The 25,856-nt window shown below is 51.1% G+C and overlaps 12 protein-coding genes across 12 annotated transcripts; 5 read left to right on the top strand and 7 right to left on the bottom strand.

Moving 5' to 3' along the window:
* Positions 1-133: 133 nt before the first annotated feature.
* N7457_006075 (putative anucleate primary sterigmata (ApsB)) lies at positions 134-4,603 on the top strand (the record flags this gene model as incomplete). The annotated part of the gene is made up of 1 exon (XM_057177119.1): positions 134-4,603. One exon carries the CDS (start codon positions 134-136, stop codon positions 4,601-4,603), a length of 4,470 nt encoding a protein of 1,489 aa, XP_057031421.1.
* Positions 4,604-4,776: 173 nt separating this feature from the next.
* N7457_006074 (nicotinate-nucleotide diphosphorylase (carboxylating)) lies at positions 4,777-5,835 on the bottom strand (the record flags this gene model as incomplete). The annotated part of the gene is made up of 3 exons (XM_057177118.1): positions 4,777-5,506; positions 5,566-5,621; positions 5,680-5,835. The coding sequence occupies 3 exons, from the start codon at positions 5,833-5,835 to the stop codon at positions 4,777-4,779; spliced, it is 942 nt and encodes a 313-aa protein (XP_057031420.1).
* Position 5,836: 1 nt separating this feature from the next.
* On the top strand, positions 5,837-6,025 carry N7457_006073 (uncharacterized protein; the record flags this gene model as incomplete). Its single annotated transcript, XM_057177117.1, has 1 exon — positions 5,837-6,025. One exon carries the CDS (start codon positions 5,837-5,839, stop codon positions 6,023-6,025), a length of 189 nt encoding a protein of 62 aa, XP_057031419.1.
* A 752-nt stretch (positions 6,026-6,777) lies between these two features.
* Positions 6,778-7,842, bottom strand: N7457_006072 (aldose epimerase family protein; the record flags this gene model as incomplete). Its single annotated transcript, XM_057177116.1, has 2 exons — positions 6,778-7,276; positions 7,346-7,842. 2 exons carry the CDS (start codon positions 7,840-7,842, stop codon positions 6,778-6,780), a joined length of 996 nt encoding a protein of 331 aa, XP_057031418.1.
* A 1,361-nt stretch (positions 7,843-9,203) lies between these two features.
* N7457_006071 (Zn(II)2Cys6 transcription factor domain-containing protein) lies at positions 9,204-10,221 on the bottom strand (the record flags this gene model as incomplete). The annotated part of the gene is made up of 3 exons (XM_057177115.1): positions 9,204-9,900; positions 9,963-10,060; positions 10,114-10,221. 3 exons carry the CDS (start codon positions 10,219-10,221, stop codon positions 9,204-9,206), a joined length of 903 nt encoding a protein of 300 aa, XP_057031417.1.
* Positions 10,222-11,679: 1,458 nt separating this feature from the next.
* N7457_006070 (putative RAS small monomeric GTPase) lies at positions 11,680-12,742 on the bottom strand (the record flags this gene model as incomplete). Its single annotated transcript, XM_057177114.1, has 5 exons — positions 11,680-11,753; positions 11,868-12,098; positions 12,149-12,583; positions 12,632-12,648; positions 12,711-12,742. 5 exons carry the CDS (start codon positions 12,740-12,742, stop codon positions 11,680-11,682), a joined length of 789 nt encoding a protein of 262 aa, XP_057031416.1.
* A 794-nt stretch (positions 12,743-13,536) lies between these two features.
* On the top strand, positions 13,537-16,341 carry lreA (uncharacterized protein; the record flags this gene model as incomplete). Its single annotated transcript, XM_057177113.1, has 5 exons — positions 13,537-14,040; positions 14,089-14,179; positions 14,247-14,341; positions 14,394-14,832; positions 14,882-16,341. The coding sequence occupies 5 exons, from the start codon at positions 13,537-13,539 to the stop codon at positions 16,339-16,341; spliced, it is 2,589 nt and encodes an 862-aa protein (XP_057031415.1).
* Positions 16,342-16,722: 381 nt separating this feature from the next.
* Positions 16,723-17,877, bottom strand: N7457_006068 (uncharacterized protein; the record flags this gene model as incomplete). Its single annotated transcript, XM_057177112.1, has 1 exon — positions 16,723-17,877. One exon carries the CDS (start codon positions 17,875-17,877, stop codon positions 16,723-16,725), a length of 1,155 nt encoding a protein of 384 aa, XP_057031414.1.
* A 235-nt stretch (positions 17,878-18,112) lies between these two features.
* On the bottom strand, positions 18,113-21,328 carry N7457_006067 (rRNA-processing protein UTP22; the record flags this gene model as incomplete). The annotated part of the gene is made up of 1 exon (XM_057177111.1): positions 18,113-21,328. The coding sequence occupies one exon, from the start codon at positions 21,326-21,328 to the stop codon at positions 18,113-18,115; it is 3,216 nt and encodes a 1,071-aa protein (XP_057031413.1).
* A 242-nt stretch (positions 21,329-21,570) lies between these two features.
* Positions 21,571-23,573, top strand: N7457_006066 (cystathionine gamma-synthase; the record flags this gene model as incomplete). Its single annotated transcript, XM_057177110.1, has 5 exons — positions 21,571-21,615; positions 21,689-23,072; positions 23,120-23,303; positions 23,349-23,391; positions 23,448-23,573. The coding sequence occupies 5 exons, from the start codon at positions 21,571-21,573 to the stop codon at positions 23,571-23,573; spliced, it is 1,782 nt and encodes a 593-aa protein (XP_057031412.1).
* Positions 23,574-23,743: 170 nt separating this feature from the next.
* N7457_006065 (uncharacterized protein) lies at positions 23,744-24,655 on the bottom strand (the record flags this gene model as incomplete). The annotated part of the gene is made up of 1 exon (XM_057177109.1): positions 23,744-24,655. The coding sequence occupies one exon, from the start codon at positions 24,653-24,655 to the stop codon at positions 23,744-23,746; it is 912 nt and encodes a 303-aa protein (XP_057031411.1).
* Positions 24,656-25,133: 478 nt separating this feature from the next.
* N7457_006064 (mitochondrial 54S ribosomal protein mL58) lies at positions 25,134-25,730 on the top strand (the record flags this gene model as incomplete). The annotated part of the gene is made up of 1 exon (XM_057177108.1): positions 25,134-25,730. The coding sequence occupies one exon, from the start codon at positions 25,134-25,136 to the stop codon at positions 25,728-25,730; it is 597 nt and encodes a 198-aa protein (XP_057031410.1).
* Between the last annotated feature and the right edge of the window lie 126 nt (positions 25,731-25,856).

Below are 25,856 nucleotides of genomic sequence, written 5' to 3'. Positions count from 1 at the left end.
TGCTCCGTACTCTCTCTACCTAGTCGTCCTAGTACCTACATAGGTAGTTCGTTGCTACTCCCACTCTACTAGATACCTTCCAGACACGCACGCTCATTCGCCGATCGAACCGGGTGGAGACCCAACACTCGTCATGTCTCAGGTTACAACTCCGACACACTCGGCATTCCAGACCCCAGATCAAACTTTGAATGATCTCAGCTCTGTATACTTCATGGCAGAGGAAGCACCGGGGGTTATTCCCCCGATCTCGGTAACACAGTCTGAATACGCGCAAACCCCTTCCGAGGGCACTGAGGATGAAGACCCTGAATTCACCACATCCGCGCTGGATCTAGAAGACCACAGCTTCATTCCAGATCGCGACGAGAGTAGCTTGTTCCATCCGTCGAGCGAAAATGGCGACCACGAACGCGGCAACAACCAAACGCTAATTGAGGAGCACGAAATGCGTCGCAAATTGATGGACATCGAGTCGAGCTTCCTACCCGAACCCTCGACAATCGACCTGGCTGCGACCGGTCCTGCTGTTGGTGCGGATGATACGTATTTGGTGGGGGTTCCCAAGGATGATGGTACTACACAGGACTCCTCACAGCTCTCTTTCATAGAGCCAATAGAACCAACCGAGAAAAATACAATGCACGAAGATCACACACCTCCAGATCTGGGCTCGTCTGCTGAGCCCGCAGAAGCCGAGTCAAATTCATTGCCTGACCCCTTCTCCTCGTCGCCTACGGCAGCTGCAGCCCTACGTCGATCCCAATCCACATCGTCGGAAAACGCGGAGATCCCCCAGGCTGTGGATCTTGGATCTGAGTTTTGCATGGGGAATGAATCAGAGCTGGCCCCTTCGAAGCTTCGAGATACCTCCCGCAGCTTATCGCCCGGGACGTCGCACTTTTTCAGTGACCAGAGTACATTCGGGAGTCGCAGAGCCAGCCGACCGAAGTATCTCACTAGCCGCCAATCAGCCAATCGTCTCTCGCGCTCCTCGATCACAAGCACCAACACTGAAACAACCCACAGTGATGCCACACAGGGCGTGGACTATGCTCTTCAAACGGGAGGCGCCACATCTGACAACTATGGCAGCCTACATGCCGAAGGTCGTGCTCAAATAGCTAGAACAACCAGTCTTGGGAGTATGGCATCTGGAATCTCTGGTTATAGCGAAGAAAATCCACTTGAAAAAAGAAGTCTCCCTGGTCCAGTGGAGGGGGCTCTGGATACTCTGAGGGAGGAAGGCTCGCCGAATTCTCGTGCCGGTCCTGTTGATCATGAAGATACTTCGGCGCCGGCGACACCAAAGGCGAAGCCACAAGATAACAATGTCCCTATCGATACAGCAATCACGGCTCGTGTTAAGGGCATCCAGTTTCCAACCACATTTGCAAATCGGTTCCGAGAGGATTTCCAAGCATCCACAGAGAAACGAATAGGATCATCGACTCCAGCGTTTGCGAAAAGTGGCCGGACGTTGACCCTGAAGGAACAGAGCAGTACCATTGATCGCCTGGCGAAGGAGAACTTCGATCTGAAAATGCGAATTCATTTTCTCAACGAGGCACTAAATAAGCGATCCGAAGAGGGCATCAAGGAAATGATCTCGGAGAATGTCGAGCTCAAATCAGACAAAGTCAAACTTTCGAAGGATAACCAAAGCCTTAGGCGCAAGGTTCGAGACTTGGAGAAGCAGGTAAAAGACCAGCAGTCGGACAAGGACTCTATGGTCAATCATGACCCTGAAGGGTCAGACGATGGCGACCGTGACTCGGCCCAAGACGAAGAGATTGTCTTCCTACGTGAACGAGTTGAAACTTATGAACTCGAGATTGAGCGCATGAGATCGGAAACCATTGCACGGGAAAGCGAAAAGCGAAGGTTGGCCGAGATGATCAAGTCGCTTAGCGATAATCGTACGGGAGAATCCGATGCAGGGGCTAGAGAAGAGCGAGTGAGTTTGGGAAATCATTCCATCGGCGTCTTGAAACTAATCATTCAAAAGGAAATGTGGAAAGATATGCTTGACGCAGAGACCTCAGCGCGTGAACAAGCCGAGGAGGAAAACCGTAGACTTCGAGATGAGTCAATTCGTTTGCGGAGTGAGATGTATTCTGCCACACACTCGGATTTCGGATACGCACGAGATGGCACCCAAGCCCCTGCTGTTGTCGAGCTGGAGCTTCTCAAGCAGGAGAATGCGGAACTGAGGAAGGAAGTGAGTGCTCAGACATCAATGCTCACATCTCGTAACCGAGAGAAAGAACGTCTTTATCAGGAGATTGAAGACTTGAAACTCGGAGAACGTCGTCATGTGGGCCGATCCATAGCTGGAGATAGCATCTTTGACCGTTCTGCCTCACGCTCTCATATTCGACCATCGTCTCAGGCTAGCGACGGAACGGGCATATCACGCAGCGACCTGGACCGTGATGAACTTGAAGCCCGCAATGGACAACTCAGGGACCAGGTATCGACCCTCAAACTTGAGAACCAAGCCATCCGAGCTGAACTCGAGGACTACATCGCAGAACTGGAGGCCCTTGACAAGGCATACCAGGCCGATGTTGATCAAGCCGAAGAAGAGATGCAAAATCTGCAGCAAGAGCGAGACCAGGCCGTGCATATGGCAAACGAAAGAGATGCCGCTTTCCAGGACCTACGGGCCGAGGCGCAGGAGGAGTTGGATACACTTGGAGACGAGCTCGACCAGAAAATTGTGGAGTGCCAGCGCATGAATGAGGACCTAAGAACCCAGGACGAAAGCCTCAAGGTTCTACAAGCTGAAATGCGATCTGCCAATGAGGGCATCATCCGACTGGAGGAAGATGCACAGAATAACCTAGCCGCCTACAAGTCTGTGCAACAAGAGCTTGAAGAGACTCATCGTGAAATGGAGTCTACAGAAAAGAGCCTCTTTGAAGCCAACACAAAGGTACAACGACTGACGGTGCAAATCGAGTCGAGCCAGAATGAGATTGCCTTCCTCCGTGAAGAGCAAGAGGGCGATAAGATCCGCATTGGAGATCTCGAGTCGGACCTTAAGAACTACCACATGAGTCTTGTCAGCGAAAAGGAGAAGACCAGAGAGCTGGAGCAACGACTGGCAGATGAACGTCACCAGCGAGAGGTGGTCGGGAGCAAGGAAAAGCAGGATGTCCAACGTGTCATGAATGAATTGAACCGTGAAGCTTCGGCTTCCAAGGAGGAGATCCGACGGTTGAAGAAGAGTCTTTCGGCTCAGGAGATTGAAACGTCCACCTGGCGAGAACGGCTGATGGACCTCGAAAATAATTTGAGAGAAACTCTCGGCGACCTCAGCGGCAGTCGGTCCAGCTTGATCACCAATATCATGAAGCTGCAAAAGGAGCTCGAATCGACTGCGCTTGAATTGGAGAGCATCCGCTCGCAGCTAGATGATAAAGAAACACTGCTTCGGAATCGTGACGCTCTGCTTGAAAGCCATGGACTCGAGTCACGCAAACTCTCGGAACTTCTGGATCGTGAACGGCATGCGCGCCGAGCCGACAAGCAGTCGTTTGAGTCGTCACTCAAATCTCATCAGCAGGCATCTCGGACAATTACGCAAAGCAATTCCCGCATCACAGATCTGGAAAAGGCGCGAACTGAAGATCGCAAGAGATATGCATCGCTGGAACAACAATTCAAGGATCAACTTAGCGAGCGCAACACCGTATTCCTGAACCTTTGGAAAAGGCTATCCGGGCTTTGCGGACCGGACTGGGCGCACTCCAACAGTCTGATCAATGGCAATCTTCCGAGCCAGGAGGTCATTGGTAATATTTTGTTCTGGCCAGGCTTCAGCCGTAACCTTCTGCTTGCAATGAAAACTGTTGAGACGGTGATGGCGGGTTTCAAAACTCGCATCAAGAGTGTCGACTACGAGTTGACCAAGCGTTATAATACACTCGAACAGTCATATAATGGACGATTCAAAAAACTGGAACGCCTCGAAGAGGCCGTGAAAAACATGCGATCCGGCCGCGGACACTCAGGCTCCACGCCGGAGATGTCTAAATTGCGCGGTGAGAACCGGCTTCTCAAAGCTGAACTTAACCTGCTTCAATCCAATTCCCGAGGACAAAGTCCTGCGTCTGCAGCTGCGGCTGCAGTTATGCCTCGATCCCCTTCTTTAGCAGAACGATCCATCTCGACCGGTGGCACTGACAGATCTCGATTGGAGAAAGGTCTCGCTCGCCATCCTACCGGACTCCCGCAGCCCTCTCACTCCTCTTCTAGCAGCACGTTGGCCAACAACAATGCTGGGACGATGATACCACGGACACGCAGCTCACATAGCGGCTGGGATGGCGGTGATGAAAAGTGGATCCATAGGCTGCATGAGCTGGAGAAGCGACTCAAACAAGAGCGCGAAGCTCGCCTTTTAGACCGCAGTGGTGCCCGCAAGCGACTCGAAGAGCGCGATGCGGAGAATCAGAAGCTTAGGGATCAGCTTAACAGAGAACGTACGCGGCGCGGGCCTTTGTCGACCCTCACAGATGGCAGTCGACTCCCTGGCTCGGATGAAGCACATAGTTCTAGTGAAGGAGAGGGCATTACGGTTGATATCGAAGTTTGATTTTTTTTAGGTCGCCGTTTACCTCCTATATACCCACTCGCGTCTGTTTTGCTTTCACTTTTCGGATACATATTCTTGTTATGATTCACGAGGACCATGAGATGGAAGGCGTTTTTTTTAATATTGGGTTTGCAACTTGTCCTTTTTTTCCCCTTAAACTTGGGTGATACATCTTACCGCAATGATACTTTGAGCGAGAAATCCACAATTCCCGTGCCTTGATGAATCGAACTCGTCGACAGAATATCGATATCGGCACAGACATGAGCCGGTGCATTCTCTTCCGTCAACCCACCACTCACCTCAATCAAGAAAGCCCTTTTCGAAGCCCACTCGCGTTTCAATTGCGCCGCAGCATTCCGCACCCCCTCCGGCGTAAAATTATCCAACATAATAATATCGGCTCCAGCCTCAATCGCCGCATTGGCCTCCTCAACACTTCGACATTCAACCTCAACCTTAGTAGAGAAGCCCCCGGTAGCCTTAGCAGCCTGCACAGCGCGAGGAATCGCCGCAGCAATAGATTGAATCGACGTTGGGTCAGCAACACCCCCGTCCGCTGCGGCTCGGTTGTTCGCGCACGCCCACACGTGGTTATCCTTCAGCATCGTCATCGAGCTCAGATCGTGTCGGTGCGGATCGGCCCCGCCGGCAAGCATCCCGTATTTCTCAACAAGCCGGAACCCAGGCGTGGTCTTTCTTGTTCCAGCCAAAATACCCTGCCACCCCTCGGCGCGCAGTGCCGCCAGCATCGAGGCACTTTTGCTGGCGATGCCGGAGCATCGCGCGAGGATGTTGAGCGCTACGCGCTCTCCGAGGAGGATCTTGCGGATGGGTCCGCGCACGGTTGCGCAATGCTGGATGGGCGTGATTGTTTCGCCTTCTTTGATGTGCCACTCGATTCTGGGGAAAGTGGGTTAGATGGATACTTGAGTGGGAACCCGGTTCCCCTTGTGACTTACGTGCAGCCTAGTTGGGAAAACACCTCGTCGAAGAATGGTACGCCGGCGAGAATACCCTGTGTTGGTCAGTTCATGTCCAATGGTGAATATTGCGGCGAGGTCTTGTGTGCCCACCTTGCTCTTTCCCAGTAACCGGGCTTCACCCTCTGACTCGCCGACGACAAAGCCGCCATAGTCCAGGCTGGGACAGTCCTCTTCCAGCCAGGAGGCGATCTGGCGCTTGTAATTGCCTGGCAGCAGATGACGTAGATCTCCGTGCGATGAGGCCATGATGTGGATCTCTGGTGGTTGGATTGAGGAGTTGCTTATCAAGTTGATCTACGAGTTCGCATCAGTTCCCCGCGCGGGGGGTCTGACGAAGCTCGGGTTGGCCCGGGGGCCCGCCCCGGTTCTGGCCGCATCACGTGATACCCACACACGCGCGTATCAGGTGATCCCACCTATCGATTCATCGAGTTAGGGTCATTGTAGGGCAGCAACTTGGAGTGGATCTTTCTACAAGCTATCCTAAGTAGGCATTTTGGGAAAAAAATAAATCTAACGACCGTCGATCTTTTACCGGTTTCAATACCTACAACAATACAATCAAAGCTCGGGAGCAGATTGTTGAAAATAATACTCCGTAGATACATAGTGCCGCACTCCGGAGGGACGGGAATACGGCACACACTAACAGGGAAAAAAAAGAGAATGAAAAAGACCCAACGATCGTCGTGCGAAATGGGTGGAGATTCCTGACCGATGTTCTTGAATTCTTCGAGAAGGGAGCGGGTCAGGGAGGATTTTGGTTGATTTGATCCTAACCCCTACATTTATCTAAACATGTAGGGATTGCCGTTAGTCGACCAGGGCTACGGCATATGCCATACAGCATACCTACATACTTCATGTGCATGTCTAGGAGGTATAGCCCTCGACAGCTGATACCTCGGGAAGATACCTCGGAGCACAAAGCTAAACCGGCCTGCCGAGGACCCACGGGCAGCATGTCACGGAGATAACTTGGTCGGGCTCGGCACCGTTTTCTTGATTGTGTGGAATTCTTAGTGCATTACAATGTGTATGTTGTGTACATCGTACGATTCAAGCCTTAATCACATCCATGGATACCAGCTAGACTTGAGCGGCTTCTCCACTTGAGTTGAATGTAAAATGTCTCGTTGTACGGAGTACTCCGTACAATGTGTCGTAGATCCGCCGGGCACGTGACATTCAAGCCTTCCACGCCTTGTAAACGGTCTTGCAACCAAAGATCTGACCCTTCTTCAACAGAACCATTGATCTCCACTCTGGCTCGTTGATCGCGTTCACAAAGCGGCTAGGTTCAACGCAGAACCCAGCTCCCTCGCCATGCGCCGGCGCACCGTTGATCTCTGGCACGTCGATATACTTTCCGGTGTAGAACTGGAATGCCGGTTCAGTGCTGTGCACCTCGAGATGCAGGCCCGTGCCCGCATTGCTGAACTGCGCGAGACGGCGCAGAGGCAAGCCACGGGTGTCCAGCGGAATCTTGCTGGGGTCAGACTCCATGACGAAGACGTCATCGATGTGTGCGCCCGTTGCAGCGAGGGTGAACGGGTTGGTCACATCTCGGGGGAACTTGGCGATGCCGCCTGACGGGATGCCCGTGCTATCGAGAGGAAGATAGTCATCTGTGGCGAGTTGGGCGGTGGTGCCCGATATATCGGAGCCGTCACCGATGTTGAAGTAGCTGCGAGCGAGGATTTGTCAGCGGGATATAGCTCGGATGTTGACGTTTTTCCGAATTGGTCGAGCTTACCTGTGGTTGGTGAGGTTGACTACGGTCTCCTCACACTCATTGCCAATGAATTCCACCTCGTACTCGGCTGTCAGCACGGTCTTGGCGTCATCCTCCTTGCTAGCGGTATACCATACGCGCACCTCGACGGTGCCGGGATAACTCTCCTCGCCATCTTTGCACAGGTACTTGAACAGCAGGGCATCGTGGCCATTACGCTGGACAGTATGGGGGCCGTCAAATACGCGCTTACCCCAGCCCTTCTCACCCCCATGCAGGGCATTGGGGCCGTTGTTTTGCGTCAGTTGGATTGGCTGGCCATTGAGGTCTTGGATCAAGCCATCCTTGATACGATTGGCAACACGACCGATGGTTGCACCGTAGTGTGGGGAGTTGTACTTGACGTAGTCATCCTGCGTGGGGAAACCCAAGACGATGTTCTTCCCGGCGACACGGAACTCCTGGATGATGGCCCCCAGGGGCAGAAAGGTAAATGCAGCTTGCTCGGGGGCGGACATGATTGGAAGCTGTTTGTGTTTTTGTGAAGAGAGATGGTGGGGGGAAGGGAGGTTCTCAGTTTTAGGGTCGCCATGACGTTTGGAACCCCGCAATTTCCGGGATCAATCACCGTCAATGTCAATAGATAGTTTTCTTTGGTTTAGCATAAATGCCTATAGTCTTCAAGATGCTTCCAGTGCTGAAACCGAAGTCATTAGCCTAAACTTGATGACATTATCCATGTCCAGATTAGGATAAGCTCAACCCGTGACGGCTCCATTCGCTTTTTGAACTTCGAATCTCAGACCAAATTAAGATCAATAAGCCCACGTTCGGAATGGCTGATCTTCCCCAATCATACGCATTTTACGTTACCGGAGACTATTGCGCATAAAACAGAGATACAGCGGACATAACACCCCGGGGTTAGGAGTCAGCGAGTATCCGGTCGGAGGGAACGGGGTCCGGCGTCCGAAGGGATATTTTACCCCGGACTCGCGTTGGCCCACCTTCGAAAAGAAGGGAAAAAGGACCAAAAAAAGGAGAACAACATACAACGGTGTACACGCCAAGTTTCAAGCATTGGCAGGGTGCTGGGCAATTTCGCCAGCCCCAAGTAGGGTTGGCGATGGGGCCGCGTCTCAGGGGTAACAATCTACATAATGCAACTCTGGGCGAATACGAACTCCCATTGTACGATCTAGGTGAACGGTAGTCCTTGACGGAGTCCTCCGTACGGAGTATGGAGTACATATGCTGTATATCGATCCATTTAGGGCTTTTTCTTCCGGAGCATTTGACCCATCACGGTAAGTCGGCATTGGGCTGAAGGGAAAAAATGACGGAAAATCGCTCAAAACGAGTGGGGACGGCCCCAGAAAGCCGCTGAGTCAAGAACTCTAGATCACGGGTGGAGATCACTAATCATGACTAATGCAGTGACTAATCCCTCTATTACTCAGCTGGGTTGGGATTTCCGAATTATTGCCGTTCGATCTACAAAGTGGAGCAATCGGCATGTTGCTCCGGTCCCTAGATCGAGGTTCTGGAATTGTACCTGTTTGTAGAATGGATTGTGATTAGAAATAAAGAATACACCTCCTGAAACACCATTTTTTGAATGTAAGAAATCCCCCAACTCCAAAACCAAGTTCACTGTACAGAGGTAATTAGGATCCCAACGCCTGAATCCAGTGGAAAAAAAAAAGAAAGAAAGAAAGACAGAAAAAAAAAAAAAGATCTTGTGGGGGAAAATAGCCCCAAAAGAGAAAAAGAGAAAAAAAAGAAAAGAAAGAAAAGCACATGTAAAGTATACATGTGTCACGTCATACGGCGTTAGAAAGTCGAGAAGAACAGAAGTAGATCTCCAGAAGTTGCCCAATTAGATCGAAGTAATCTCAGTGGGATTGGGATTGAGGAACTGGTTGAAATCCTCGTAGTCGTTCTTGGAGTCTAAATATGACCCTTGAGACATGCAGTTCATGGGCACCTGGCGATTGAACATGGGCGAGAGTTGTTGGTCGTCAAAGGATATGTTGGAGTAATCCGCCGTCGACATCAGATCCATCTCATCGAAAGGATTAAACCCGTTGCTGGGCCACTGCTGTGGACCCTGAAGAGCGAGCGGGTTGACCACACCTTGCATGGACATGGGTTGGGCGAATTGTGGAGTGTTGGGCATCTGAGGCTCGGGCTTGATGGGCGCGCGCGTGGACGGGCTATAGGTGGGCGGCGTAGGCGGCATATGTTGCTGAGAGAACGCATCTGATGAAAAGCGCGAACGAGCAGCCGGTGATTGGGGGCTATCAGACCCGCCATCGGTCGATTCCTGGCGTTGCATGCCGGAGTTGGTGTGCCATAGATCCTGCTGCAAGGTTTCGGGGTTCTCTTCGAAGCGTTCGCCCTTGGAACTGTCGAGGGCACCGAGGCGCATAAGTAGGTCGTGAGTGAGTGGATGACCGTTGGGTTCCAGTTTCAGCTGCTCGCCGGGCCAGCCTTCGCCTTCGATGTTGCGTCGGTAGAGTTCTTGGAGGCCGTTCACCAGCCAGGATTGTTGCTGTTCCAACATCTCCACGTATCTATCAAGCGAGGCTGCGTTAGGTTCGGTCTCTCTCTCTCTGTAAGTTGAAATATAGCTTACCCCTTCGGGTATACTTTGTCATGCGCCTTCTTGCGCTCTCCAAAGACACAGATGGCGTTATCTGCCCGACACCGGGAACAAGGGCTGGATCCGTCACACTGTCCGGAGTCAGTGTCTGTTGCGGACGATTTCCTCGTCTCTTCACACATACCTTGGATTTCTTTAGGCGACACCGATCGCACGCTTTGCAGACTCTTTTGCGAACATTGCTATCCGAATGCGAATGTTCGGAGGTTGGCGTTGATTGACGTGCTGCCATGATGTGTGAAGTGGTCGACGATAGATGTGATAGAGAAGGAAGAGAGAGACTTTGGGGGGGATTTTGACCCTCTTTAGCTATACTTCCAGATCCGGCGAGTACCAGGATTGATCGACGTCAATCGGGGTCAATGATATAATGATGTCGAGGAATTCCTGATCAAACCAGAAGGGAAAATTGAGTTCCCAGGAGTTGTAGGTGGTATAACCTTGGATAGCGCAGTGATCAGAGCAAAGTAGGGCAGATAAGTATATTACTTAAAAGAGATAGGGAAGGGCTCTCTCGTCACAACGGGGAATCGATGTGCATATATAAGTCTCTCGAACAAAAGAGGGGGGCATTTCTCAATTGGGATATTATTATTATTTTAGAGATTTATGCCTTGTAACGAATCAAGAAAAAAAGAACGAAAAAAAAAAAAAAAAGAGAGAGAGAGTAAAATACACTCAGTAATACGCCAATACCCGGTGGAGCTGGAAGACTCGGCATTTTGGCACGGAACTCGGACAGCAAGTGACGTATCTCCGAGTGGATTGCACTTCCGGCCATGCGATATACAAAACAGTATATACCTAGATAGAGCAGAGATGGTCGATTTCCAGTGCATGTTCACCGTTCAACGGTCACGGTTCAACGCCATGTTCGATGTTCTGGACAGCGCAGAACACGGCATAAAATATGCAGGGTATCTATGCGCTTGGCAGGTTGCATAAGGAAAAGCCTCAAAAAGGGCGCATTAAATCGGCAAACCCATGCCGACCTATATTTCCTATGGACTGTGACCTGTTCACTATCTACTATCGACTATCTACTATCGACTATCTACTATCAACTATCTACTATCGACTATTCACTGTGACTATTCGGTCCTACTATTTACAGAGCAGGAGCATGACGCATGTAACTGAAAACGTAGATGGCGAGGTAGAATCACCACAGTGACACTCCAGGTGATTCATGACCCTGGGCCCATCGCCAATGAACGAACATCCTCAGCCACACCCGTCAAGGTGATGGAGTAATCGAGTGAATTCGAATGAATCGAGTGAATCGAACCGAGTTCAGAGGGAATGGAGTCCAAGAAAAGTCCATGACGTGACCATCCTGAGGAAACCCCGAATTCGACCAGAGACGCCGTCAGGGCTAGACCCCGAAACAAGGATATGTATCCCCTTTTTTTTTCTCTTTGTCTCGGCTACCATTCCGGATTAGAGTGCATCTGGTCCTCTTTTTTTTTATTATTATCCCTTTTTTTTTTTTTTTTTTTTTGGTTTCCCCCTTCTCCTCCAAACAAAAGCTTAGCTACCGTGAACTTACTGCATTGGGAAATATGCAACGACAAAATCCAGATGTCCAACAGCCTCCCTGGTCTGGAGCCATTCGACCCGTGGGAAGTCTCTCGATTTCGCTGCATGTCCCGGGGTAAGATACTCTCGCGGAGACACATTCCGAGTCCATTCACCCCGAAAGGTAGACGTGTGCTGCCCATGTTTCGGTACAATCTTTCAAGTCGGATTCAACAGCCAAATAGCCTGTGGGTATAAGTATAGAGCTGATCTCCAAACGGGATCTTCACAGCTTTGAACCCTAACAAAAGCAGTGGAGGCACCAGAGCTGACAGGCACAGCCTCGACAACAATGTTGACGTTCCTTCTGCTTGGGCCCGTTCTGTGGTTCACTTCGTTCCTGACCCTGTTCTTCGCTCGGTTCCGTTCTCTTCCGTTTGATCAATCCCCATGCCCGACTCCGTTGAGATCGGGTCTTATCTGCAAGCGCATCTACAGTGGGTGGTAGGGTGTGCGTCGACGGTTCAGTCCCCGGGTGAGATCCCTCGCGGTGGCTTTGCAGTCGGGCCTCCACAACGCGTCGGACTAGGTCTGATCCGGTCATTAGCTCTGCCATCCTTGGCTAGCAGACAGGGACATACGGGCAAGCGTCTCCTCAATGTTGACCATTTCGCGGGCGCTGGTCTCCATGAAGCCACAGCCGTGTTTGCGCGCGTATTCGAGCCCTTCACGGGATGTCACCGCACGGTCGCCTCTCAGATCGCATTTGTTGCCCGCGACGATTTTGATCGGTGGTAAGCCGACCTGCCCGACATGACCACGTTTCTTTCCTACTTCCTTCCGCAGTCGATTGTTGTCCTCGACGCGTTGTTCTGCCTCCATGTGTATCATGTCCATGAAATGATCGAGCGTCCCGAGACTCGAAGGGTTGGTGATATCGTAGACTAGGATGAAGGCATCCGAACTCAGGGTAGAGGCAGTCCATAGGCCCCGGTATTCCTCCTGGCCTGCAGTATCGATGATGGAAAGAAAGTAGGGGAGACCGTCGACGTTGCGGGTGACGGAGTATGAATCCTCTGGCGTCGATTAGAAGGTTGAATCGCATCGATCTGGAAGCGCAATACCGATAGTCGGATCATATCTAACGAGGCATCACATTAGAATGGCTTCAAATGCAGGGGTTCAGGGGGCTGGGAAGCATACTCGTGAACCCAGTGACTGCGGACCAGCCGCATGGTGATGGAGGATTTGCCTGAATCCCGATCTGATCAGATCTCGATCCACCAACGTGGCACCGAATCAGGATGGGAGAACGATCCCAGAGAAGGTTACTGCAACGTACCGCATCCACCATCTCCACAGATGGTGATTGAGATCTTATCCATGACCATCACCACATGGAATTGGGTGTATAGTCGAGGGGATCCGGGGACGGGGAGTATGGGGAGAGGAGTATGGGGAGAGGGCCAGGAGAGTGGGTATATATATATATAATCGACATATTAAATTAATCTCAAATAGGGGCTACTGAGGTACTTCTTCATGGGCCAGTTCAAGTTCATTCTCTCGTTTGATTCTTTAGATCTTCATCTCGATCTCAGGAGTCGTGAACAAGTACGCCATACAGGAACGGGGCAAAGGACGGAGGCCAGGAGATCTTCTCCGTCCCCCGTCCTCCGTTCCCACGGCCCCTGAAAGTGATGCATCACTTTCCTGGTTGCCCTTTTGGCCTGGGCTGTTTTCCACGGCGGTTTTGGACGTGGAATCGCCGAAATACCAAACGTCAGTTAGAACCAAATACGATGGTCTCATTCTCATTGGCGCTCAGAGCTTTTCGGGATCCACCAGACGGTTGTACTTTTGAGAAAGAGGAGACGTCGAATTGGATGGACTTTTTCTCTTTATACAAATACCTAGGAACGTAAGAGTGTCTCTCGAAATCGAAGAAGACCGCAAAAGCCACGCACAGGCAGCAAAGTGGAGATTGTGGTAACCCGGGGAAACTCCGTCCATTCCACTTCACTTCACCATGAACCCAACCACCTTTACCCTCGAATACGATGAATCTCAAGAACCTCCCCCCGATCCCTCATATATGACCTTTCCGCATAACTATGGCTTCGGTGCCATGCTACCCCAGGATGCGGATCTACCACTACAGAATTTCGACCGACAGCCTGGCCTGGAAGGCCGTATGTCGAACGTCATGCTCACATACGAGGGGATCCCTACCTCGGGCGTCTCGATGCCAGTGAGCCTGGATCCCACAAACGCCTTTGCCTACAATGCCACCTACTCGACCATGGGAGTACCGCCACAGATGGATCACTCGCAATTTCAATCCACCTACCCATATTCATCGTCCATGTCCATTCCCCGTTATTCTCAGCACGCCCCGCCAGTTCGAAAGGAACCATACGATACAAGCACCGAATCCACGGCGAATTTCGAGGACTCGGACTTTTCAGGTCGCATGAGCGACCGGTCATACGCTCAGACACAGGCACCGGCTCAGCCACCGGCACCGGCACCGGTACAGACCCAGGCACAGGCACAGGCACAAGCACGGACTCAGCGACAGCCCCCGGAGCGCCGCCTACAGCCTGCAAGCCAGCCATACCGTCCATTGCAACCGGTGCCCATCCAACCTAAAAAACCAGTTACTGCCAAAGGTGAGTTGTGTGTATCCTGCACTCGAGCCCGTTGGCTTCGCCCTATGGTGGGACTGATGTGGATCAGATGATCTCTCGCCGGGACTAGAAAAGCCTGAAATTGGCAAGACTAAACATACCGGCATCTATTCGACAACTGGCTTTGACGTGCTCGGGGCGTTGGTACGTCCTGATCCCTGTGGAGTACTCGGTGATATACTGACCTGGACTGTAGGGCCGCGTTGCTATGCGGCCAAACCCCAAAATCAATATCGGTGCGGTTGATCTCTCATGTGCCTTTGTGATGTGCGATATTTTGATCGAGGATCATCCCATTGTCTATGTCTCAGAGGCGTTTGAACGATTGACAGGTTACACCAAAGACGAAATTGTGGGCCGAAACTGTCGATTTCTTCAGGGCCCCGACGGAAAAGTCAACGCTGGCGCAAAACGGACCTTTGTTGATGGACAGACGGTCCATCGGTTACGGTCAACGATCGATGATCGCACCGAGATCCAGGCTAGTATCATCAATTATCGCAAAGGCGGCCAGCCTTTCATGAATCTCATCACGATGATCCCCATCCAGTGGGACTCGGATGTGTATCGATATTATGTCGGTTTCCAGGTTGATTTGGTTGAAAAGCCCGATGCGGTGACCCGAAGGAATCCTGGTAAGCTTTCCTACTGCTTTATGGCGAGCACCTCACTGATTGCATATAGATGGGAATTATAGCATTAACTACCAGCGTGATCAGCTGCCACAGTATATCGTTCCACCAGCTGATGTTCACCCCTCACGGCCAGATCTCATGTTGCGATATAATCATGACGAAGTGACCGCCATTCTAAACGCCGCGGGTGCACCGGGCAATGAAGTCAACCGGCACTACTTGGATCGCGTTCTCGTTGAAAACACTGACGATGTGATTCATGTCCTTTCGTTCAACGGCGAGTTCTTGTATCTATCGCCATCCTGTCACAAAATTCTAGAGTACAACCCAGCGGAACTGGTCGGCAAGACCCTGTCTACTATCTGCCACCCGAGTGATATTGGTCCCGTAATCCGTGACCTGCGAGCCAGTACGACCACCGCTCCTGTGAGTGTTGTGTATCGTATTAGACAGAAGTACAGGGGATATATGTGGTTCGAGAGCCATGGCGCGTGGCACATTGATCCTAACCACGGCCGGAGACATCTTGTCATGACCGGCCGCCCACGACCAGTCTACGCATTGGATCAAATTTCCCGCCTGGGTTCATCCGCTGCGCTGGCCGAGAATGACGTTTGGGCCAAGGTTTCTTTGTCCGGTGTCATTCTGTTCATCACAAGCAAGGTGAAGCCAGTGCTCGGCCGCTCGGCCGACGATCTAATAGGCAAAGGTTTGCAAGAGATCATGGAGCCCGAGACTGGTGGTTCTTCTACAATCACGCAAGCCTTGGAGGCAGCGAGTCGTGGGCAGGGAGCTGGTCTGGCCACCGCCATAGACGGCGGCCGCAGGAACGAAAAGGATGAACTGCCCTCGTTCAAGCATCAAATGCGGCATAAAAGAGGACATTTTCTTTCAGCCTATACCACATTGTATACTGGCGATGTACAAGAAGGAACCAAGCCGACGTTCCTTGTCGCCCAGATCCGATTTTCTCGGTCCTCTCCCCCATCCGCTACTGCTATCGCAGCTGCCGAGGACGAGAGCCTCGCTTCGCTTACCGGCACCGCACGCAACACAACACTCACCCTCGACAATCCCCTCCCGCCCCGCCAGTACGGCACGCTTGGGCAACGAATGCCCGATCTATCGTCCCTCATTGGATCTAATGGTCTGCCTACTGGTAACCGCAGCATCTCACCCTCTACGGATCCCGCAACTTTCTTTACCGAGCTTAATCCCACACGCGGATCGAGTTGGCAGATTGAGTTGCGCGAGCTGGAGAAACAAAATCGCACATTAGCCGACGAGCTGCAACGCATGCTGGCTCGCCGCAAGAAGCGTAAGCGCAAGCAGAGTGCCATCGCAATTGAGAAATCATGTGCCATGTGCAATACCAACAATACCCCCGAGTGGCGGCGCGGTCCGAGTGGAAATCGGGATCTTTGTAACAGCTGCGGTCTACGGTGGGCGAAACAAATCCGTGGCCAAGTGCAGGCGCAGGCTGCGGCTTCTTTGACCATCACAGGATGATGGATATAAAGGGTCTATTTTTCTTTTCTTCTTCTGCTTCCTTGAAATTTGATATTCTTCTCCACTTGGAGGGTTTCTTGATACCCCCCGGATTGTTGGCCAAATTTGACCAACGGTACTTCTGAGCACTGGACTTTGGGCTGGACTCTTTCCTTTGCATATATCTCGATTGATAAATATGCAATTTGACTTGATGGGATACAAAGCAAGTACCTGCCAACGTAGAGCGTAGAATCCAAGACTAGTAGACCGTAATTCTCGATGATCAACAGTTTCTTGTGAGTCGAAATGTCCAATATAATACATAAGATCCCTTTTCTAGAAAAAAAAACAACGCATTTACTGTACAAGCAGGGACCCTCAATCTAGTCGACTCCAAGATCATAGCTTCTTGGTCTTGGTCTTGGAATTATCGGCACGAACTGTAATCCACTGCTCCAACCAGCGCCTCTCCAATTTCTCCGCCTGTTTTCGGTCTTGTGTGGCAGAAGAGACATCCACACCACCGCGTTCTTCAACTGCAATCCGTACCTCGGCAGCATTCATAGCCGAAACCCCTCCACCGGCACGGATCATGCCATCATCAATAGCCAGGTACTCGACATAGCGCGCAAGCCGAGGTCGATACACCACACCGGCTAGCAGCGAGCCCCTGGCCGTATCATGGCGCTTCACAAGGCCGAAAACAGCACAGGCGCGCAACACCGAAGCGGAGTCCGCGCTCGCCGCCCAGGCGGGATCAGCAAACCGCTTAGCAACCAGGCACAACTGCTCAGCGCTCTCGCATTTAAGCAGTGCTAGCGTCTTATCCTCCGAGCCAGTGATGTGTGCATCCAACGCAGCAAGTTTGCGGTTCGTAGCAGCGAGGCGCTCCTTCTCTACCTGTGAAGGAACGCGACACGTCGCGGGAGTAATGGCAGAACCGAATATGGGAACGATCAAGGGCGTGAGCTCGCCGCAGGCGATCAAGATCATCGTGAAAGGGATCATGCGGCGAACATCGCGCGCCGAGCGACGGACGAGCTGGAACTGTGCGCGGCCGACCTGGGGTTCCTGTTTTATTGATGGCGCTTTGCGGTTGTATGTGCTTGTCCGCGGTGGGGAAATGGGGATGTAGGCTGGTAGACCTAGCTTTTTCCGCAATGGCAGCGAGGCGCGATAGTTGTGGTACACGTTTTTCAGGCCCGTCTTGTAGAAGGTCAGGTATGCGCGTCCGAATTCGACATAGCGTTTCAGCTTATCTGCCGCACCTGCAGATGAGGACAGCGGGGAGGGAGTAGTGATCTCGGCGGGGAGAGTGCTAATTGGGGCATTTATCTCATTTCTGGAAGGGATTGAGGCTGTGGTTGCGGCTGGGGGTGAAGGGCGAGGTGATGGGGAAGGTCGGCGAGATTGGCTTGGAGAGGAAGTTGAGAAAAGCTGGGATCGGGCATAAACAGGCAACAATTGGGATTGAGGATGGGCATGGAAATGAGAGCGATTCCAAGGTTGCAATTGAGCATGGAGAGCGCGCTGGCCCCGGGTTAAGTTGGCCATTGTGAGGTGGTGAAAGTAGATGGAGAGCGAGATTACCGGTTATCAGGTGTGGACACCTCAGGCATGACGCTCTATGTATGTACCTACGTTGCATAACTAACTATATATTTTAGAGCTACAATCGTATCGAATCATTTTCTTTTTGGCTGAAGCAACGCTTGGGATTCTCATAAAGACCTGCTATATATGCTGGAGACAGGGTAAATGTACATCAATTTGAATTAAACACAAACATTTATTCCTCACGGATCTCAATATTTTCAATGAGCCCATTACCCAACCGCGCAATCTCGTTCAGAATGGCAGTCTGATTGATGGCTACTTGGCCCTTGGTATCACCTGGAGCGGTCGAGTACGCTGTCTTCAGGTTCCAGGCTCGCGACTTGAGAGTCTGGGGGTTCCAAAGCCCAGCAATCACAGCACAACGATCATCGCCATGGAAGAGCATGATACTTTGATTGTAGCAGGCCTGCACATCACAGACGAATGACTTGATGGTCTGCATCATTCCAGTCCGGGGTTCAGCCAAGTTCTTGAATTTGGGTGTCGAGGAACCGCCAAACAGCTTAGAGCGAAGATGAATAACAAAATCATAGGGAGCAAGCGAGGTATCGAACAGGTCGGAAACATCCATTTCATGAGTTTTGCTTCGCAGCAAGCTTACTGCTGCTTTGGCTAGGCTGGAAATGCGAGCAGCCACAACCTTGGAAGGCATCTCGTATTGAGTCCAGGTCACTCCTTCGGGGTCAACATCGGAGGCGACAAACAGGGCCAGACTGTTCATCGCGGGATCGATGCTGCGCCAGGCCGTGAAGCGAGTGCGAATATTTTCGCTCACCTGTGGTGTCAAGTCGCCTCCCAGGTCAACAATGAACGGCTCCTGCTGCCAGTCCCACCGAGAGAGGGAGTGGAGAGTCCTCAAGAATCCGGTCATGACAGATGAAGGACAGTCCCAAGGGTTAGGTTGAGTGAAGGTCCGGATGACTAGCAATTCAATCAACTCATCGCTGACTTGGGCAGTGAACAGGTGGGAACTGAACCATTGCTTGGTCAAACGAATGGTGGGTGACAACAAGGGGAAACGCGTGCACAGACTGCGGAGTGCTTGTGTCAAGCGTGGAGTTTGGACAAATGTTTTCTTGTAGGCAAATAGAGCATAGGCTGCCTCTTCGCGTTCTCTGGGACTGAGGTTTCGATCCTTGAGATTGCGCTCAAGTAGGGTCTGTTCACGCTCATGGTGAATCCTCAATCGGAACAACACGCCAGAGGAATGGGGAATCTCCAAATACGCATTGTTGATAACCTTGCTTGATTCGTTTTCAAGACCTACGCGGCAAGACGAGGCAGCAGCACCCGATGATTCGAGCGCATCTCCAATCTTCAAAAGGAATGCAACCTTTGTCATTTGAATAGCAGCAAAGTCGTCAGGCCAACGCGAGGAGCTTTCGAACTGAAGTACAACGTCGGTGGGCCCTGTGGGTCTCAGGGAGGTATACCGGAGAAGGGAACTAGCTGGGGCCAAATGACGAACCTCCAGTGGCACATCTTCCATGTCACGGATAGACCTCTCCAGATCCTTGAAGGCCTCGTCGATTGACTGGAAGGCAGGGCTGGAGTATGCCAGAATGCCATCGCCATGCTCTTTGAGGTGCTCGTCATATTCATCACCAATAAACCCAAATTCCTCGGGGGTGATCTTGAAGTGCCGTTGCAGGATGTACTCCAAAATCTGATAAATGATAGATTCCTCCGACTTGTCGGACCACACAAGACTCTCCAAAATACTGCCATCCTTGAATCGTCGAAGCTCTGACTTCTCACCCCAGAAAGCCTGGAACGAAGCAGATTCTTCTTTTTCCTCTGCTGCCGGACCGTGATCGACAATACGACCAACATTTTCAGCATTCAACAGCAACCCTACAGAAACGCCCTGACTCGATTTTTTAGGCTGCTTGGACTTGACCGACCAAGAATCGATGGCCTGGCTCGCAATAGAAACAAGTTTGACTCTGTCCCCGAGGGCCCGGGTAAGAACATTATACAAAGCATTTTGTTGATGAAGAGCTCGGAGAGTGTCACCATTGAATGATTTGGGGAATGAGACCAGGCGGTCAAATCTAAGGGCTGGTTCATCAATCTTGAGAATGAAGACCTTGTCAAAGTTGTCCTCTCGTGACTCATTGAGCATTTTTAGGGTGATGGCAGCTTCATGACGCAGTGTTGCGTATGACCAAGGTGTCATTTTGTAGAGAATGTTCATTCCTCTGCGGCCATCAAAAACAACAGGTACTCCAGAAGGAACGGGAACCTCTTGACCGAAGAACAGAGGAGTATTCAAATCCCTGCCAGCCAAAAATTGGATGGTGGCTTTGAAGATTTGATAACAGCTGTATGATGGTAGCAAGACCGGTTGTCCGGCCGGACCGCCGCCTTCGAACAGCAAGGACAAAAGCACTGTCCATTCGAAACCACCAAATCCTCCATTCTGGAAGGGGGTATGGAAGCCTCGTTGTTGCAGCCAAGTTCGGCCCAGAATGCATGCATCGCTGAAAGAATCACACTTTTTAGAAGCCGAATAGATAGTCTTGTGGTAAAGAGAAACTGTGGCATCGGAACGGAGGCTGGCATTGTAGAACGAGGTCGGTTCGCCGATCTCCGAGTTATTGGACGCCTGGCGGATGTTGCTTTTGAGAGGGAGCGTTCTTGTGATCGGAAACAACGTAGGATCAATTGCGGTCAGAATTCGGATCTGTGGGCCAGATGCTTCAGGTGAGCGCGGTTCTAACAAGATCAGAGGACGGAGACTGTCTCCATCCTGAGGGCTGAATTTGACGTCGAATCCCTGGATGTTCGCGATGTCATTGATTCCAGCAGCCATGCACGCGATATAGTAAGCTCGCTTGTGAAAGTATCTGAAATTGACATAGTCCTTTTCCTGGAAGAGCGAATTTGGCATAGTCACTGCCAAATCGATTGGGCGTGACTCCAAATTGCGGGCGCCTGTCTTCAGGGCAAAGCTACCCACCACATTGATATTGGTTGGCTTTGCATATGCCATGCTGTATTTCACATCCTTGCTTGGCCGTGGTTCAGGCCATGGAACTACTAGACCAGAAGCACGCAGCTCTTTCTCGGCATCGGCGACAGATTGCGCAGCCTTATCGGGCAGGCCTTCAATGGCGCTTTTGATCTGGTGTAGTGTCTCCTGGACCTTTGATACTTGTTTGGGGTAATTAGGTCTCAAGCCCGCCAGTAGCTCGTCCATCTGGAGCTTGAAGAAACTGGATTTGTAAAAGCCGCTGGCCATCGCAAGCTCTGCGGAGCGCTCATCTTTGCCTCGTGTCGGGTTTCGTTTCTCGGTCACTTTCGGCGTTGGTTTCGTGGAAGGGTTAGAAGCAGCATTCCCCGGAGCAGGACTGAGCTTCCTGCGCTTCGATGTGTGGTCCGACATTTTGTGAGCGTCGTAGGGTTTGTCGAGACCGAGATTTTTTTTTTGGGCGATAACGGTATTGTATTGGATACTGTATGGCTGAGTCATCCGTAATTATCAGGTACTGCGGAGCATCGCCGAAGTCGCAGTGGAGAGCAATGGCATCATTGATCTTTCTACTCTCTTTTTCTCTCTCTCTTTCTATATTACAGGAAATTTTGGTGGATTCTTATTTCGTCCTACCTAGGCAATTTCAACTCAAAATGTTGCAGGCTCTGGGAGGACCTGTACCTCCAAACACTGACCATGTATGTTATCTTCCCTCTTCCCCCGCAACCCCTCTATAACTCTGAAAGTTGATTTGATTTAACATTCACAAAGGCCGTCAGTGTATCACTTCCAACATGGCGAGCAAATGTCGGCTACGAGGAAGGAGAAGATTGGGTCACAAAGAAGATGCAATGTGGTTATCCCCGATTCTTTGTCCATCCCATTATTCAGAAGCTCGCCCAGGAGGTTCTTCGCCGAGTCGGTGACCCCAATCTCGAGTCTGCAACCCTTTTTCCGTCGGTCAAGCAAGCGCGCATCTGCCACTCCTTTTTGATCGGAAAAATCCCCGCCGACCAGGCCTACAAAGCGCGGATCGTCAACTTCATTCCATCTCCGCAGACCGAAGCCGGTCCAACAATTACGTCTTCCTTATCGTGCGTCATTTACCCCAAAGAATATGCCCCCATTACCAAGCAAGTATGGCAGCACTCGGGCAACGGTATCTCCAGTCGACGAGGCGAGTTCTGTCTGGGGGCATTGGAGGATGGATTTTTGGTGGAAGACAAGGGCCTTGCGACTGCGGAGTCGATCTCACAACGTCCCTGCAAGGGTCCCCGCAGATACCAAAGTATCAGTGGAGCGAGAAAAGGCTCTGTTGGAGAATCTCCTCCCAGGTCAAACAATGAAGACGGCCGAGACTATGCTCAATTTATCGAAGAGCGATTTGGCCGAAACCTCAGCACTTCTCTCGCCAACCAGGCCAAACTGGCTGTTCGTAAACGTATCGCGGGTGTTTTGACAGCCGATGTTGAGTTGCCAGAAGCTCTGGAGACGGCTTCATCCGAAGGTCGAGTTGCCGGTATTTCTGAAGATGATGTCCTTCTTTATCCTTCGGGCATGAACGCCATATTCAACGCTCATCAGAGCTTGCTGGCTACACGAGGCGATTTACCATCAATTTGCTTTGGGTTTCCCTATACTGATACATTGAAGATTCTCCAAAAATGGGGACCGGGCTGTGTATTTTACGGACATGGCTCCTCAGAAGACCTGGATGATCTGGAATCTCGACTCAAGGCCGGCGAGCGATTCCTTGGGCTTTTCACTGAAGCACCAGGTAACCCTCTTCTGAAAACACCGGATCTCAAACGGATACGCGCTTTGGCAGACCAGTATGGCTTTGCCGTGGTGGTCGACGAGACCATTAGCAACTTTTTGAACATTAATGTTTTGCATCTGGCAGACATTGTCGTCAGTAGCTTGACCAAAATTTTCAGCGGAGACAGCAATGTCATGGGAGGAAGCGCTGTCCTCAATCCTCAGGCACAGTATTATGCAGCTATCAAGAAGACTTATGACCGAGATTACGAAGATAACTACTGGGCAGAGGATGCCGTTTTCTTGGAGAGAAATAGCCGCGATTTCATTTCTCGCATTGAACAAATCAATGCTACCACTGAGAACATTACAGCTATGCTGAAGGACTCTCCGCTGGGTAAGCATTTATCTATCTGAGTGACGGCTATACTAATTGTTCCTTAGTCAAAGAAGTTTACTACCCTAAATACAGCCCCACAAAACCACTATACGATAGCCTCCGAAACGCCAATGGTGGTTACGGTGGTCTCTTCTCTGTCACGTTCCACTCCACAGCTGAGGCGATTGCCTTCTATGACACCATAGAGGTTCTGAAGGGACCCAGTCTTGGGACCAACTTCACATTGAGGTAAGCACTCAGCTACTTACTTTCTGGATTTTGCTAACTTATCAGCTCTCCTTACGTCCTCCTGGCCCACTACGGCGAATTGGACTGGGTATGTACACTCGCATGTTGCCCATATCGAACCGGGTCATAACTAATATGTCTTAGGCACGATCCTTCAATGTCGATCCGGATATCGTGAGAATCAGTGTTGGATTAGAAGAGGTGTCTGATCTTCGGTCCAGGGTACAACGGGCCTTGGATGCTGTGCAAAATGTTCAGTCAAGCGCATAGTCGTAGCAATCAAAGTTGGCTGTACACAAACGTACACGTTCGGACTTCAGAAATCAAATCCATAAATTGAACTATGTAACACGATAGAAAGCATAATACCATGGCCTATCACACTGTACTTTGAATAGAAACGAGACCCCTTTGAACGCCTTGAGAGAGATTTGGACTTGCTAGAAATTGCGATCAAGCGGGTCATCTCCTACGGTACTCGCGGCCTGGCTTGTGATACCTAGATCTCCACTGGCGGTTTTTCTCAAAGCCTGTCGCATGGTCTCTACATTGAGATCTCCTCCAAAACTCGAAGAAATCGGACTCTGGGTAGAACTAGCAATAGGGAATCGAGTGGGAGACATTTCAGGCCCTTTGAAAGAGGTCGCGATACTTGTTGGCGGCGGAGTGCCAAATCCATGTGAAGAAGAGGAACGCAATGGAGAGGGAGATTGATTGAGATCTCCTCGGCGCTCCCGAGACATCGCGCCAGAATGAGCTTCATTTGTTTCCGTCTGCTCGGCGTTGACAACGTCGGCAAAGGAAATGAAGCTCAACCGACGTACGTCCGTCGTTTCTAGTGCCCCATAACTTGGAGGTAGGTCATCTGTATTAGGCTGGCTGGGGGGATGGTCGATGCCCGAGGACGACATGGATTGCTCTCCCGATGCACCACCCGCCGGCTGATGTAGGCTATGCGTGACAATCTCGACTGAATCTGGATCAAGATGATCGTCTGTGATAGCGGCCGATGATGCTTCGAGGACAGGTGGAATGTAGTTCTCGGTGCGAATGTGGGCCGGAATAGAGGGCGACGCTTGTGCTGACACTATATCTTCCTGCACATCTCTTTCAAATATCTGGGAAGCGGGGGAATGTATACGAGGCGGCAAGTGTGATGAGCTGTCGGGCGACGAAGGCTGCCTCATGTATTTGGTCGTATCATGATTTGGTGTTCGCAGGCCTTCAGAAGATCTGACAGGTGATATGCAACCTGTGTTGATTTGATTCTTGCCCCATGTGAAAGCAGCAGGTTTCGAGGCTCTTGTGGTAGCTTCAGCCTCGCCTGGCTTTTGATCTGTTAAGTCTGACATTGAAGGAACTCTGTCAAACCGTGGCCATGATCTGGTTCAATATGTAGATAAAGTAAATGGGAGTTAGTTCACCTTGAGAAGTGTCTCCAGCCCGGCTTCGATGATGACATGAGAAATCGACCAGGTGATCCTTCCCCCCGGAGGGAAGAAGCCCAACGTGATCGTTACTCGACTCTATAGGTGCATGTACCCAGTACTTTTATACTGAGCTGGAATGAAAGACTAATCATGGGTACCAGATACATAGATATACTTTTCAATACGGTACGGTAATTACCCTCCGGCCAAGGGGGAGTCACGAGACCAGGGGAAAAAGTTCGGGTTTGGAGCGCGAGATGCCAACACCTCCGGTCCTTCACTCCAAGTCAAGTCCTACCTGTCAGTTTATCCCTATGAAACCATGTTCATGAAGCTTAGCTAACCATTTTATTTCAACTCTCCAGTTTCTGATCAATCCCCCTCCCAATTGACCAGGACAATGGCGACCTCTCTTGCGACGAAGCGGCCGTTCCTCACGTTGCCTTTTCTTCTTCCCTCGTTGTCGGATTCTCTGGCGCTTGGATTCCGACGCAATCAATCTTCATACCGACGCACCAAGCAGCGCCTACGTGTGAAGCCAGACTCTGCCTTTGACCCGTCTAACTTGGCTCACGATCACATTATCCACAATCCGCCATCCAGCGCTCCCAATGTCTACCACACTCCATCCAAATTCTTGCCCACCGATGATGTTCGGCGAGCATCAAGCATTTCCTCTGCTGCGACAATTAACGCCGATGATCTTCCCGGTGTCTACAAGTCTATGCCCGAAAGAAAATATCATCTTACTCCTTCAGACATTGAAGAAATCCGCAATCTCCGCAAGAACGACCCGATGACCTGGAGCCGAAACAAGCTCGCTAAACGTTTTGACTGCTCGCCCGTGTTTATTGCTATGGTTTGCCAGGCCAGTCCAGAGAAGAGAGAGATCCAAGCTCGGATCTTGGAGGCCGTGCAATCGCGCTGGGGTCCCAAGCGCCGTATGGCCAGAGAGGACCGTCAACTGCGGCGGGAGGCCTGGGGACGTGACGCCTAGTCAAGATCCAACCGGAGAAGGTCTTTGTAAAGAAAATCCCTGTATTCTAGCTTATCTAGCATTGTTTATGTATTCCATACCAAATTTTCAACTCGTACTTCACCAGCGATATCGAACATAAGTAGA

Source organism: Penicillium paradoxum, assembly GCF_028828445.1.
Source record: "Penicillium paradoxum strain IBT 22861 chromosome Unknown utg000005l_segment0_segment0, whole genome shotgun sequence".
NCBI lineage: Eukaryota > Fungi > Ascomycota > Eurotiomycetes > Eurotiales > Aspergillaceae > Penicillium > Penicillium paradoxum.
Note: the sequence above shows the minus strand (reverse complement) of the source record. Positions and strands in the feature narration are given on the sequence as shown.